The sequence below is a fragment of the Ursus americanus genome, chromosome 21 (assembly GCF_024610735.1).
Source record: "Ursus americanus isolate L20-20 chromosome 21, mUrsAme1.1.p, whole genome shotgun sequence".
Lineage (NCBI taxonomy): Eukaryota > Metazoa > Chordata > Mammalia > Carnivora > Ursidae > Ursus > Ursus americanus.
The window spans coordinates 23,025,301-23,041,303 of record NC_142147.1 but is presented as its reverse complement, the minus strand read 5'-3'; the positions used below and the strand labels follow the sequence as shown (position 1 = coordinate 23,041,303).

The window sequence follows — 16,003 nt, the reverse complement described above, 5'->3', positions numbered from 1 at the left end:
TCTAAGACCTGGCTCAAATATCATCTCCTCAAGGAAGCTTTGCTGAATCCTTTTTTTTTTTTTTTTTTTTAAAGTAAGCTCTAGGTCCAACATGAAGCTCAAACTCATGACCCTGAGATCAAGAGTCCCATGCTCTACCGACTAAGCCAGCCAGTTGCCCCACTGCTGAATCCTTCTTACGGTATCTATCACAGCTCTCTGATGACCTCCTAATGTCCTGCTTTTAGACCTTGATTATAAGTGACTCAGACCTGCTGCAGACCAGTCAGTCATGTACTGATCTGGCGGAAGCCCTGGGAGTGGGGATGCCACATTTTATTTACCTTCCTTTCCCCTTATGCTTGGTATTTGGATTTAATACCACCTTTGCAACTAAGTAGTAAATTCAGCTTCTCCAGATGTGTAAGATGGCTGACTTAGAATTACTTTTCTATACAGAAAATACAGAATCAGAGAGAGAATTAAAATTCTACATCTGTGTTTTTAGAATCTTTGGAATTTTCATACTGAACAGTTACAGACAGTTTTACTAAATTCCTATTTAGACAAAATTTCACTACCATATAAACAATAAAGCCAAGAATAGTCTAAACTTACTACCTGAAAATCCTATGATGGGGAATTTTCAACTATTGAAATAACTACTATTTAAGAGTTTGTTCTGCAATTTAAAAACAGAGGTCTATTTGCCAACTTGCTACATTTATATAAATAGCTTTTTAGCCTGGTGCCAACAGTTGTGCCAGCCACAGCCAACCAGTCTGGTCTTGTACCATCAGCACCATCTGACTCAGCAAGTTGGCGGGGCCACAGAGGAACAGGTTCTTTGCTTGTGTCTCCTAAAGGACAGGAATTCTACCTAAACACATTCCTAGTATTCCCAGCATCTAACTCTGTGCCTTCCAAATAGATGCCATTCAGCAATAATTACTGAATTCCAATCTCCAGACACTATACATTTGCAAAGAAGAGATGCCCAATAAATCTCATGTCCTTAGTTCCATCATGAATGGGTAACAGATAGGCTACCATTCAAGGTTTCACCCTTTGCAACAGGTATTAGTGGTAAAACAGACTTTAAAGCATAGATTCTCACATCTATTCTCAAAGTCATATATTAACATATTTCTAGTGACAACAACTATTAAAAAAAAAAAAAAGGCCCAACCACGTTATCATATGCCAATAAGCAATCCACGGTGACTTTTTTATTACTATCAGAGAAAGGAAGTTCCCAGATCTTCACTGCTTCAAGAACATAAAGATGAACTTACCATCATCTAAAGTGATGTCCTGCAGACCAATTGTTGAAAAGTTAGGTTCCTGCTCTTCAGGTTCAGGCTTAATGTTCACAGTTGCCTCATCAGGTGGAAATGAAGCTGGATCACACAAATTGTGACCTATTAAGGATGAAGGTGCAGAAAGACCTCCCTGGCCAGTACTTTGTGCTTGAGTTGAGTGCTGTCCAGAATGCATTCTGGTGGCTAGAGACGGTGATGAGGCAGTTCCTGAGCTAGGAGATTGGTAAGGCATAGGCTGTAGCTGAGGAGATGGTGGCCCAGAAAGTGGTGAACTAGCCAGGGGATGAGAGACTGCTGGGGAAGCGGTTGTAGCAGACCCCGAATGTGAAGGACCATATGTAATGGGCTGTAACTGAGGGGAAGGCTGGCCTGTGACCTGGTCAGCCCCTGGAGAAGAAAGAGATCTTTGTCCTGTGTTTGAACAATGGAATCCCATTGACTGCAGGTGAGGCAGGGTCTGCACCGAATGAGGTGTGTGGGCTAAGAGATGTCCTGTTGGGCCTGAATTTGAAGAATGAAAAGGTATGGATGATGGTGGCTGACAACCAAGATTTATTAAACTAGGAAGAGCTGCATCCTGTGGAAACAAAACTGGATCAAATTCTTGACTAGAGGCAGCATTAACTGGAAGACAAGTTGGTCCACTGTACACAACATTAGTTTGCATAGGCTGATAGGAAGACCCCACAGGAGGTGTTGATGTGACTTGAAAAGGCTGGTGCATAACTGAAGAAGGTATCATATGCTGTTCTTTACCAGCACTTTCATCCCTACACTGCAACTGTGGCAGATGAGATGAAGTTATCATGGATGCATATGTTTGCTGGATGGGACAAACCAAGCTTCTCTGTGCTGACAGTACACTGTCACGTGGGTGTCCTGTGTCTGAGGAAGGCCTCTGGGTCTGGGCAGGATGAGGAACAGACAATGCTGGAACTGAAGACAAGTCAACCTCTTCTTTGTGTTCTTGCTTCATCAAAACTAAAAAGAAAATGATCAGAGCAAACATTATTACATAATATATATAATGATTATGAAGAGCCTTCATTCTACACTACATAACTTAGCATGCATTCAAGCCAGGGGTTAAAAATTCAAACACCAGGGTGCCTGGGTGGCTTAATTGTTAAGCGTCTGCCTTCGGCTCACGTCATGATCCCAGGGTCATGGTATCAAGCCTCGCGTCGGGCTCCCTGCTAGGAGGGGAGCCTGCTTCTCCCTCTCCCCTGCCTGCTGCTACCCCTCCTTGTGCTCTGTCAAATAAATAAATAAAATCTTAGAAAAAAAAAATTCAAATACCTTCAGAGAAGGCAAATAATATAAAATATGTGAAGTCAGCAAGCAAAAGACAACAGGGAGTGGTTCTTGCTCTGAAAGAATTCAAGTTAAAAAAAACCAACAACACTGCACAGAACTCTATGAAGTGATGTGGAAAGATCTCTAATACGTTCCTAAGTAACAAAAAAAGTGAATTGCAGAACAATGCGTACATATCACAATTCTTGTAAAATATCATGTGTGTACACAGACATATGCATAATACATGTGCATATGTTTTTGCTCATACAGGTATGGATATCTCTGGAAAGGTGTCATGAAACTGGTAACTACTAGGTTTACTGCTGCGAATAGAAACTAGGTGACTAGGGGAGAAGAGCAAGAGCCAGATTTACTTTTTACTATGTAAGTTTTTGTGTCTTTTGAGTGTTTTCAACCAGGTATATACATTACCTATTCAAAAATAAATGATTTTTTAAAACCCCCAAAGCTCTATGGCCTAATAAAAGCCTTAAATCTGAGGGGTGCCTCGATGGCTCAGTCGGTTAAGCAGCTGCCTTCAGCTCAGGTCATGATTTCAGGGTCCTGAGATCGAGCCCCATATCAGCCTCCCTGCTCAGTAGGAATTTAGCTTCTAACTGTGGCTCCCCGATTGTCCTCTCTTGCTCATGCTCTCTCAAATAAATAAATAAAATCTTAAAAGAAAAAAAAAAAGCCTTGAATTTGAGATCTCTGATCTGAAACCTACTGGTCACCAGGTTTTGCATGTTGCATTATACACCACACATCTAATCTAATCTAATATTCATAGAGCTTCTAGTTTACAATGGTCTTCACGTGTACCTCATCTGATCCTCAACCATCATCAGATACACATCACCAAGAGGAATAATGACGGATCAGAAAAAGTACTGGAATGCACAAAAAACCTGATAGAGCTAATAAACAAATTCGACAAAGTTGCAGGACACAAAATCATCATCTAGAAATCAGTTGTACTTCTATAAACTATCAATAAACAATCTGAAAAGGAAATTAAGAAAACAATTTCGTAAGTCAATCAGAGAAAGACAATTATCATATGATCTCACTGACGTGGAATTTAAGAAACAAAACAGAGGATCATAGGGGAAGAAAGGAAAAAAATAAAACTAGATGAAATCAGAGAAGGAGACAAACCGTAAGAGACTCTTTTTTTTTTTTTTAAGATTTTATTTATTTATTTGACAGAGATAGAGACAGCCAGCGAGAGAGGGAACACAAGCAAGGGGAGTGGGAGAGGAAGAAGCAGGCTTCCAGTGGAGAAGCCTGATGTGGGGCTCGATCCCAGAACGCCTGGATCACGCCCTGAGCCGAAGGCAGACGCTTAACGACTGAGCCACCCAGGCGCCCCCCATAAGAGACTCTTAATAGCAGGAAACAAACAGGGTTGCTGGAGAGGAGGGGGTGGGGGATGGGGTAACTGGATGATGGACATTAAGGAGGGCACGTGATGTAATGAGCACTGGGTATTATATAAGAATGATGAATCACTGACCTCTACCGCTGAAACCAATACTACATTATATGTTAATTAACTGAATTTAAATTTTGAAAAATAAAAAATGAATGAGTCTGCCAAAAAAAAGAAAAAAAGAAAATTTCATTTACAGTAGCATCAAAAAATAAATCTGTTTCTTAAAGAACAAATTTGGCCAAGGTAGGCAAGACTTACACACTTAAAACGACAAAACACTGCTAAAGAAATGAAAGAAGACCTAAATACACGGAAAGATATCCCAGGTTCATGTCTGGATGACTTAATTAACTGTTAAGAACACAACACCTCCCCAAACAATTTTCAGATTCAATCCCAAAATCCCAGCAATGTTTTTTTGCAGAAACAGACCCATCCTAAAATTTATATGGAATTCCAAGGGCCCCCAAATAGTCAAAACAACCTTGAAAAAGTACAAAGACAGAAGACTCACACTCTGTAATTTCAAAACTTACTACAAAGCTATAGCAATCAAAACCATGTGATACTGGCCTAAGGACAGACATATAGACCAATGGACTAGAGAGACCAATGGACTAGAGAGACCAAAAACAAATGCTCTAATATATAGTCAACTGCTCTTCAAACAAGGGTACCAAGACCATTCACTGGGGAAAGAGCAGTCTCTTCAACAAACAGTACTGAGACAACTGGATATAATGTTCAAAATAATGAAGATGCAACCGTATCTGAAAATCATATACAAAAATTAACTCAAGAGGATCAAAGACCTAAACATAAGAGCAAAACTACAAAACTCCTAAAAGAAAACAAAGGGCAACAGCTTCATGACATTGTATTTGGCAATGGTCTATGAAGATGTAACAAACCTAGAGATGCCATGTGGTGAATGTGTGCCCAAGAGCTAAAGCCAACAGAAAAAAACAGCGTTAGGATGAAGAGAAAGCCTAAGACCACATTGCTTGAACTGAAGCATATATAAAGACAGCACTGACGTTAATACTCCAGTTACATGGGCCAATAAATTTTTTTTTGTTAAGCTAGTTTGAAGTGAGTTTTTGTCATCTGCACCCCAAAATCCTAATTTACTTCAAAACAACCTTTACGAGGTAGGATTATTATTACCCCTGCCTTACAAATGAATATACTGAAGAGGAGATTAAAGACACTAAGATTTCACAGTAGTTAAGTGGCATCACAAGGACCTGAATCCAGGTTTTTCTGCCTTCGAGGTCCATGCCTTTTTTTTTTTTTAAAGACTTTATTTATTTGAGAGAGGGAGAGAGAGAGAGAATGTGCACAAACTGGGGGGAGGGGCAGAGGGAGAAGGAGAAGCAGACTCCCTACTGAGCAGGAAGCCCCATGCAGGGCTCAATCCCAGGACCCTGAGATTATGACCTGACCCAAAGGCTTAACTGACAGCCATCCAGGCGCCCCCAAAGTCCATGCTTTTAATCACTGTACTGTATTACCAAGCAGAGGTTATGAACACCAACCACTATCCTTTATCACATCAAAAAAGTAGCAAGTCCAAGATTTTAGATCAATCTACCTGTTGAAAGGACTGCTTCATGTAGAAATGAATGCATTTTATTTAAATGTTTATCAAAACAGAAAACCATCAGTTAACATTTTGTGTGTCCAAACAATGGATTTCATTGTTTGTCTTCAGAAATACTTCAGTCCACTTTTCTAAAAATTATATATTTTATCCTCCTATTAAAGTGCTGTAACTCCTTTAAAAATAATTTTCCTGGGGTGCCTGGTTGGCTCAGTCGGTTGAGTGTTACGACTCTTCATTTCTGATCTCAGGATCCTGGGATAGAGCCCTGAGCTCAGCCCTGCTTGTTCCTCTCCCTCCCCTCCCTGCTCTTGCTCTTGCTTGCTCTCTCTAAAGATAAATAAATTTTTTAAATCTTAAAAAAATAAAAATAATTTTCCTGAATTCACATCTCGTTGGCCCTTCTATGTTTATACTACTTAAACTAACATAATTAAAATTTTCATCATCTTCACTAAATTATAAGAACTTCATTTTATGTAAAAGAAAATAATAATGAGAACCAAAGCACAGTCAAACCTCATCTGACCATTCATCAAACCCCTGTCAAGTACAAGTGTCTTCACATAAGCATGGACTCAATCTAAGGATTAGAAAGCCCTCAGAGTTCGCTTATTGTAGAGTAGGTTATTAATGGAGCACTTGTTTGGGGGTGCGTTTGAGCTTGACATTTTCTCTAGTGTCCTAGCAAGAACAGAATGGGCTCATCATTCATCACTGTGTTGGTCTCTAAATCTGGCAAGCAGTAAGTGAGTCCACCCTTAACAAGATAACCCTTAAAACAGAGAAAGCGTATCACCAGTCTTCTTACTGCTTCTGCCGCAATGCTAACATTCCTAAACCAGGCCTCCATGCAATTTCTTTTTTTTTTTTTTTTTTTTTAATTTATTCGACAGAGATAGAGACAGCCAGCGAGAGAGGGAACACAAGCAGGGGGAGTGGGAGAGGAAGAAGCAGGCTCACAGCAGAGGAGCCTGACGTGGGGCTCGATCCCATAACGCCGGGATCACGCCCTGAGCCGAAGGCTGACGCTTAACCGCTGTGCCACCCAGGCGCCCCTCTCCATGCAATTTCTTATTCTCACTCAGGTATTTCAAGTACAGTTCACTGTGTCTAACAACTATTACCTCTCATGTCTTGATGTACTTACTTTTCTTCTGACTTTGGCACAACTAGAACTTTCTCCCTGTACTACTGGATTCTTTTTTCCTCTTCTACTTCAGCTTCTACTCTGGTCCCAGGAAAGCCACAGTAAATGCCATAGCTAGAGTGACATTTCCATACAAAGGAGGGAGAATACCCAAGAAAGCCTCTCATCTCTTACTTAATCCTGAATGGAGGTGGTAAGGCCCTTGGTTACATAAGTGGTTGGTTATCATGTACTAAAAAGGACACAAGGGGACAGAGAACTACAGCATAATATCCACTTTTTTTTTTTTAAGATTTTACTTATTTATTTGAGTGAGAGCAAAAGCGAGAGAGATCACAGAAGGAGAGGGAGAAGCAGACTCGCTGCTGTGCAGCAAGCCTGATGCGGGGCTCGATCACAGGACCCTGGGATCACGACCTGAGCCGAAGGGAGACGCTTCACTGACTGAGCCACCCAGGCGCCCCAATATCCACCTTTTTTTGCATGATCCAATCCTTGTTTTTATGTGCACTCAGACTGGGAGTTCTGCTTTGCTAAACTGAGTGTATTTCCACTTTGCCAAATCAACTATCACTTTTTGTCTATAAGGGATTAAGACTCCAATCTGACCAAATCTAAGAAGTCCTCTTTGCTGGTCTATGATTATTTATTCTTATTTGGAGGGAAATATAGTAAAAGAGAACTTCCAATAACTAGAATGAGTTGAATTTTAGAAACAGATTAACTCTACCTTTTGTGTTAAATACGCTCATTCTCAAGTTTAGAATGTTGATGGATGAAGGGATCCAGGGGGTGAAATAATCTACTGGTCTGGTGGTTTTCAAACCATTAAGAGACTCACTTCTCTTCTTCAAGTAATGGATGTGGAAGAGTAGCATCCAAAGAGAAGAAGCTCTCTGGATTCCTCCTCCAGTATAACCAGAGTACCCAAGCTAGATTTCATCCTTTTTATATATTGGCTTTTTGCCTAAGATTTTATTTGAAAAGTAAAACAATTTAAATAACCTGAAAACCATTGCTTTAGACTTACATCTTTTTTTTTTTAATTTTATTTATTGATATGAGACAGAGAGATAACGAGCAGGGGTGGAAGGGCAGAGGGAGAAGGAGAAGCAGACTCCCCGCTGAGCAGGATCAACCTGGGGGTTGATCCCAGGACCCTGAGATCATGACCTGAGCCAAAGATAGGCGCTTAACTGACTGAGCCACCCGGGTGCCCCCCCCCCTTTAAGACTTATATCCTCATTTTATATAGATTAATCAGTAGGTACAGTCTGTGGCAGAACTGAGACCTGATCTTCTGACCGTTAGGCAGGCTTTCTCTTCCAGGTGGAGAATGGAGAACCACAATCCAAGAGTCTGTCAACTACTTAGAGCACAGAATATATTTTCCCATAGATAAAATAATTATACATGAAAGTCTGGCTCAAAACCCCATTATTCCAAAATCAGAGCTCAGATGGTACCTACCTCCAACACAAATAACTATTGCTAGGCCTCAGAGGGAGGTATATTCCCTCGAAAGCTTCAGGGATACTGGGATGGGAGAGAAGGCTCCCACATCAGAAGTTCTGAAGCTAGAGGCTGGGGAGAAATTCAGGCAGCACCACTAAGGGAAGGGCTCTGTGATTAGGGTAATTTGTAAATCATTCACATATACTGGGAATGTTATAAAGTAAACTGACTATGGGACAAATTATGCCAAATACAATTTCCAATTAAAAAAAAAGTTATTACATCTGAAACTAACATACTTTTGTATGTCAACTATACTTCAATAATAAAAACTAAAACAAAAGAAAAAAACTCCAAACAGCCATTTTCAACTCATTATTCTTTCATTGGATATTGATACTGGTCAGATTCCTATTGCTAAGGGACTGTCAAAATATAACAAATTGTCAAATCCTTTAATAAAAAACAAGCAACTTATGAATATCTAAAATTATTATTTTTTAATTTTTTAAAAAATATTTTATTTATTTGAGATAGAGAGCACAAGGGGGTGGAGAGGGGCAGAGGGAAAGGAAGAAACAGGCTCTCTGCTTATTAGCAGGGAGCCCAACACAGGGTTCAATCCCGCTTTATCCCAGAACCCTGGGATCATGACCTGAGTTGAAGGAAGACACTTAACCGACTGAGCCACCCAGGCACTGCTGAATATCTAAAATTTTCATAAGCGAAATTTAAAAAAGAATTGTCACAACAAATAAAAGGTGAAAATCTTTAATATAAATTCATACATATTAATAAGACAAACGTAACTCTAAGTATCACACACTAGAATATTAGAAGTTATTGAAAATCTGTAAAACTTTATTTGCTCATGAAGAAAAATGAAAATGTTGAGGTTACAAAATTAGTATACTGTATATATTTTGGTCCCATTTTTATTTTAAAATGTTGCACTATAAATGGATCAAAAGGATAAAGAAGGATAGAACGGTAGTTTCAGAGCAGAAGACAATTAGGGTGTTTGAAAATATTTTTTCAACTTGTCTCTTTTTTCCCTTTTCTTCCCCCAAAGATTTTATTTATTTGAGAGAGAGAACACGCGCTTGACCAGGGGAGGTGCAGAAGGAGAGGGACAAGCAGATTCTGTGCTGAGGGCGGAACTGATGCAGGTCTTGATCCCAGGGCCTTGAGACTGTGACCTGAGGCGAAACCAACAGTCGGACGCCTAACCAACCGACTGAGCCACCCAGGCACCCCTCAACTTGCCTTTTTTAAAAAATAAATTCACAGTAATGTCTTTGCTTTTATAAAAATTTCATTCAAAATTTCATTTAAGAAAAAAATGAAAAAAGCCAAATGCTTCAAAGATAGTAATCAACCAGAACAAGGACTGCCCAAATACTTAAAAAAAAAAAAAAAGATTTTATTTATTCAGTTGAGAGAGAGAGAGACAGCACAAGTTGGGAGAGGGACAGAGGGTGAGAGGGGAAGGAGGGAGGGACAGAGGGGGAGAAGGAGAGAATCTATAGCTGACTGCACTGAGCACAGAGTCTGACCCAGGGCTCAATTCCACAACCCTGAGATCATGACCTGAGCCAAAAGCATGAGAGGGACACTTAACCGACTGAGTCACCCAGGCGCCCCCAAACACTTCTTGAATCTATTCTTCTGTGTGTGCCACCTGATTTGTATATTGTCAATCATAAGGCCGGTGATGACAGCTGGTAGTCCAATCCAATATTCTTTCTGCACTCTGGGGCCCCACTATTTCCATTCTCATATATAATGCCCTCCAGGGTTCTAGCTTTATATTGTCCCCCCAACTCACGAACTGATAATGTAAAGGCACTATATGCTCTCCCTCCTCTTTGCCTGTTCAATTATACTGCTATGATGGTAACAATGAAAACTTCTCATCTGCTGACCCTCTTCTATTGCTTTTTTATTTTTAAACAATCCCAGAAGCCCTCTCCCTTCTTATTCAGTTTAGATTCTACAGTTTCCCATCTTCACAGCATTTGATAACATTTTTGGACTGTATGTCTTTATCACCGTGGAGGAACCCTACTATCCATTATTTTACCACCTACCCTAAAGAATCTGAATGCTGTTTAAGAAACTTACACAGCAGGGCGAATTAATATTTATAAGTTCATGAATATCAACACCAAAGGTGCCCTTTGATCATGCCTAGAATCCTATTATGTTTCTGTGGTAACTTACTCTCCCCTTTCTTTACAACAATTATTTCAAACTTGTCCACATTCTTCAAACTGCCAAATCACCCACACTTTCCTCTGCTCACAACAGAAGACTCCATGTTATTCTTTAAAGAAAAAAAGTTGATGCTATCATATGGAAACTCCCTAAACTTTCTACTACTAAATGCACAAACGTGCCTAATATACATTCATCTTGTTCATCCTTACCTTCCCTCTCCTGTACCTTCTCCCAACTAGGGCCCATTCCAACTTTTATGTTTTAAATTTTATTCCTTCATACCTTTCTCGGAACCCTGATATTCCTTATTAGCATTAATGCTGTCTCCTCTATATATTCAAAACACTCTAACTATCTGAATCACCTTTTTAACATTTTTGGGCTTCTGCCATATAAATCTCACTTTCCACAGTTAGTAATTTGAGTAAAGACTAAATTGGTCATTGACACCTTATAAGAAGACAGAAGAAATATGGGGGAAATGATTTTTACTTTAAACTTTCTTATAACTGAATATATCTGACACATAACATTGTGTAAAAGTTAAGGTGTACAACATGTTAATTTGATACATGCATATATTGCAAGGAAAAGGATTTCTAAAGTCGGCTCCATGCCCAACGTGAGGACAGGACTCAACAACCCCAAGATCAAGAGCTGCAAGCGCTACTGACTGAGCCAGCTAGGTGCCCTGAAAGTGGTTTTTGAAATACAAATTTCATCATGTCACCTCTGTGAAAGCTCATTTCTTACAATTTCTTCTTCTTCTTCTTTTTTTTTTTTTAAAGAGAGGATAGAGAGGGAGAGGGAGAGAGAGAATCTTAAGCAGGCTCCATGCCCTATGTGGAGCCCGATGTAGGGCTCGATCTCAAAACCCTGAGATCATGACCTGAACCAAAATCCAAGAGATGGACACTTAACTGACTGAGCCATCCAGGCACCCCTCTTTTTTTTTTTTTTTTAAAGATTTTATTTATTTATTTGAGAGAGAGAGCGAGAGAACAGGGGGAGGAGCAGAGGGAGAGGGAGAAGCAGACTCCATGCTGAGCACAGAGCCCAATGCAGGGCTCGATCCCATGACCCTAAGATCATGACCTGTGCTGAAATCAAGAGTCAGACACTTAACCAACTGAGGCTCTTTTAACACTCCATTATCCAACCAACCACAAGACCTTTGCATATGTTGCTGCCTTTATCTGGAATGTTCTCCCTCACTTTATCATAAAGACAGTTATTAACAATATAGACTCTGCGGTGCCTGGGTGGCTCAGTTGTTAAGCGTCTGCCTTCAGCTCGGGTCATGATCCCAAGGTCCTGGGATCGAGCCCCACATTGGACTCCCTGCACAGTGCGGAGCCTGCTTCTCCCCTCTCCTTCTGCCTGCCACTCCCCCTGCTTGTGCTCTGTCAAATAAATAAATAAAATCTTAAAAAAACAAAACAATATAGACTCTATAGCCAGATTGCCTGGATTCAAATCTCACCTCTGCCACTTATTAGCTATGTGACCTTGGTTCACTCATTTGCAAAAAGGAGAGGGAAATATTACCTATTTTACAGGATTATGAGAGGATAAATTAGTTATTATGTATAAACTGCTTAGAAAAGCAGCAAACACACACTAAATGCTCTATATGCCTGCTAAATAACTGAACAAACCTGAGATGTACCCTAGCATAACAGTTAGGTGCCCAGACTCTGGAACCAGATTGCCTATGCATGATGTTTGGCTCTAAGATTTAACTGCTGTGAGATCCTGGGCATATTACTTAGCTACTCAGTTTCTTCATCTGTGAAACAAGATAATAACCTATCTTGTAGGTCTATTATAAGGATCAAAAGAATAAATACAGAAAGGGCTTAGAACAGTACCATATATGTATGTATGTATACACACACACACTATAGATATATATATACATGTCCATAAACTATTATTATTTTCCAGTTATCATCTCAAGTATTACTTTTACATAAGAGCCTTTTCTCAACCAGTTAGCCTAGGCAAGGGTCCCTCTGTTATTTTCACCTATAGCATTGTGTCCCTCTCCTTCAGAGTCCTTACTGCAGTTTCTAATTACAAATTTGTTAGTAACTTATTTATTTAGTGATTCATTAGCTTCTGTTTGTCCCACTAGATTATAAGTTCCATGATAAAGGAACTGAGATAAGTTTTGCCCACTTGGTAGGCACCCTCAAATACTTAATTAATATTGAAATGGCTAACCAATATCTTTCAGAATGTTTGTATTCTATTTGAAAACGATATGAAATATTTAATTACCGAGTAATGTATTAACATGATCAAGTAAATAATATTACTTGAGAATATAAATAGCCTTTAAAGGCTAAAAGTGAAATATAGTGAGGCTTTAAAGAATACGAATGACAAATGATCATTAATAACCAGTACCCTTTCAAATTTAAGTGTTCATTTTTTTCTTTTACCATGAACCATTTAAAAGTTTTTGCTTAAAAAATTGGGGCGCCTGGGTGGCACAGAGGTTAAGCGTCTGCCTTCGGCTCAGGGAGTGATCCCGGCGTTATGGGATCGAGCCCCACATCAGGCTCCTCCGCTATGAGCCTGCTTCTTCCTCTCCCTCTCCCCCTGCTTGTGTTCCCTCTCTCGCTGGCTGTCTCTATCTCTATCGAATAAATAAATAAAATCTTAAAAAAAAAAAAAGTTTTTACAAGAGGGGGTGCCTGGGTGGCTTAGTCGGTTGGGCATTCAACTCTTGATTTTGGTTCACGATCTCAGGTTGTAGGATTGAGCCCTGTGTCAAGCTCTGAACTCAGTGGGGAGTCTGCTTGAGATTCTCTCTTTCTCTCTAAAATAAATGAATAAATCTTAAAGAAAAATAAAAGTTTTTGCAAGAACAAGTTTTGAAGAGTAAAGTACATTATGATTTTTTATTATCATATGCTCTGGTGATTAATACAGTGCCTAAAACAGAGAAGGCCTCTATAAAGATTTGTTCTCTGAGTATGTAAACATTGGCATGATTACTGCATATAATATTTATATGTCACAACCAAGACCTGGAAAGTTATAGCATTTGAACCACTGCAGAAAGCAGAATGGAAGCCTCCTTTATTAGGGTGCATCTATAAAACCAGAAACTCTGGCAACAACTTTACATCCCCCACAGCCCACAGTATGCTACAGTCACTACTTGCTAAATGAAAATCTAATGGGAGATCTTTCATTTGATTGGAAATGGTTGACGTGAACACACTACCTTCTTGCAGTGCTAAGGACACAAGGGGCATTCACACATATTCACAAACACCTGCCCTTATGGTAGTGCAGGTGATTTCCAGGAGCTACTGAAAAACAGACTTAAAATCTACATTCTATCTTCTAATTTCCTTGTGATAAATAACTACTTGTGATAAATAACAACTAATATCACATCTAATATTTAAAGTCAACACAAACTTGACAGATGGGCATATGTTGGGATTTTTATTGATTATAAGCACTCTACCTTAAACATTCCCATATAGGTTTCATTGAACAACTTTTTATTCATTATGAAAGCAAGCTCTATAGTAAACCATCACAACTTCCCATACCTGGTGTGTAAGTAAAACGTTGAGACTGGCTTTTTTTCCTCTTGCCATTGCAAAGATAAAAGTGCACCTGCACTGCAGCTGTAACTGCTGGGTTATGATATGGAGGAACTTCAAGGACAATGTGAGCCTAAGGAGCATGGAAAGCAAGATTGTGTTACACTCAGAACTAAAAATGAAATGCACCTGCTAAACTCAGCACGACTCATGAGTCTTCACTACCCAGTCTCTCCCATCATAGATCATTATGTACATCAATTGGTCATGTAAGACATCTGGAGATTTACTCTCTGAAACTCTAGTCTCAACAGATAAACTCTTTAAAGTAAACCACTAAAGGAGAAATTACCTTTTAGTCATCCAACTGGGTTTCTAGTTGTAGCAGAAATAAAAACAGTCTGATATACTATGTAGTGAGATACTCTGCACTACTGAATATTACATGTTACTATTGATCTTAAGTGGAAGGCTGTTCTGGTTTTTAATAAAGTTTAATATTTTTGAGTTGTGTTATAGTTTAGATTTCTTATCTTAAATTTCATATTCAAAATGTTCTAAACTGGCAATATACAAAACTTGTTCCCACATAAAAAAATAGTTTTACACAAGCAGAGTGAAAACTGTTAGCCCCAAACCAATTGCAATCCTTAATCTAATTTCTCCAGGTCTCTGGACAGCACTGTGCACGGTGTTATTCTCTACCCCACAGAAGATTCTGTCACCATTCCAACCAGGATGAAGAGACCACAGCATTCAGTGCTTAATCCTGGAAGGCTTAATGCTGAAAAGATGCAAATATCATGCTAAATACACAAACCCACGAGGGCTTGTTCTCCCCCTATTTTTTGCCAATTATATATGTTCTTCACTGAATTTATTTGATTTCTTCACTGAATTCAGAGAAATAAATTAATGATAACATCAGTAAGAACCTTCTAATAAAAGGGAAAGACACCAATTGTTTATCTACCCTAAATTTACTTTTAGTGTCAGGAAAGTACTTATCTCATGTCCAAATTTCTAAAAATTCAAATTAACTTTTCTTTCCCTCAATAGATAAAAGACTCCTCATCTGTACCACAAAGTATCATTATCCAATTTTGTCATCATGCTTCTTAAGTATTTCTAAAGAAATAAAGTAAATTTCTTACCCCTTGACATTTTTCCCTGATTATTTTCCCTTCTACCTCCCACTGAGGTCGTCCATCTATTGAAAGAAACAATTTACAGTTAAAAGTAATTCAAGTCAGGAAGTATATAAACAAAATATAATGTACTTAGCATCATAAGCTTATTGGAAAAGGGAATCTTTTCCTCACTGACTTCTATTATGAAAATAAAATATGTACCCATGAGAAAAAATGGGGAGAAATATCTTGGGCTACCTGCGTTAGCAGGCCCCCCAGTTTATTCTATCAAGTGATGTTTGAATATCCTCTGAGAGCACCTCCACCAAGCGGTAGTCAATTTCTGCTTGTATACCTTAGGTAATGGGGAACTCACTCCCTCACCAAGTAACCCATTTTATCTCTGGATAGTCATTGCTGCTGGAAAGCTCTTCAGGATAGATGAAATCTGCCTCTTTATAGTATCCCATTACTGGTTTAAGAACTACTCCTTGCAGCCCACCAATTCAAAAAATGTTGAGTGGTTCTCTGCAAGACAGTATTCTAGATGTTTAAAAACAGCTATGCTTGCATGTGTCTCTTCTTCCGTTGGCGAGCAACCCCAGTTCTGCATCTAACTCTTACACAGTATTTTAGCCTTCCCGCCCACTCTTCTTTGAACATTCCTCCAGTGTAACCATCTCCCTTCAAATGTACCAAGCGCAGAACTGAACAGCCCAGGTGGGAAATGACCCAGCATGGTAGAGAGTGACTAAGGCTCTTGCCACGCTATGTCTGTTAATAGAAGTTTTCTGGGGCAACTGTACCATACTGACTTACACTTAGTGTGCAGTCAGCAAGT

At 39.3% G+C, this 16,003-nt stretch overlaps 1 protein-coding gene across 4 annotated transcripts in view; it reads right to left on the bottom strand.

Annotated features, from left to right (window-relative positions):
* Positions 1–16,003, bottom strand: part of NFATC3 (nuclear factor of activated T cells 3) — a 120,604-nt gene that overhangs the window by 23,696 nt on the left and 80,905 nt on the right. For 3 of the 4 annotated variants that reach the window (XM_045815003.2, XM_087870518.1, XM_045815002.2), the window contains exons 7-9: positions 15,187–15,242; positions 14,039–14,165; positions 1,275–2,282 (exon numbers count right to left, since the gene is read on the bottom strand). In XM_045815003.2, coding sequence (XP_045670959.2) covers positions 1,275–2,282; positions 14,039–14,165; positions 15,187–15,242 — 1,191 coding nt within the window. The remainder of the gene's footprint in view (positions 1–1,274; positions 2,283–14,038; positions 14,166–15,186; positions 15,243–16,003) is intronic. The other variant, XM_045815004.2, reaches the window with a different exon arrangement.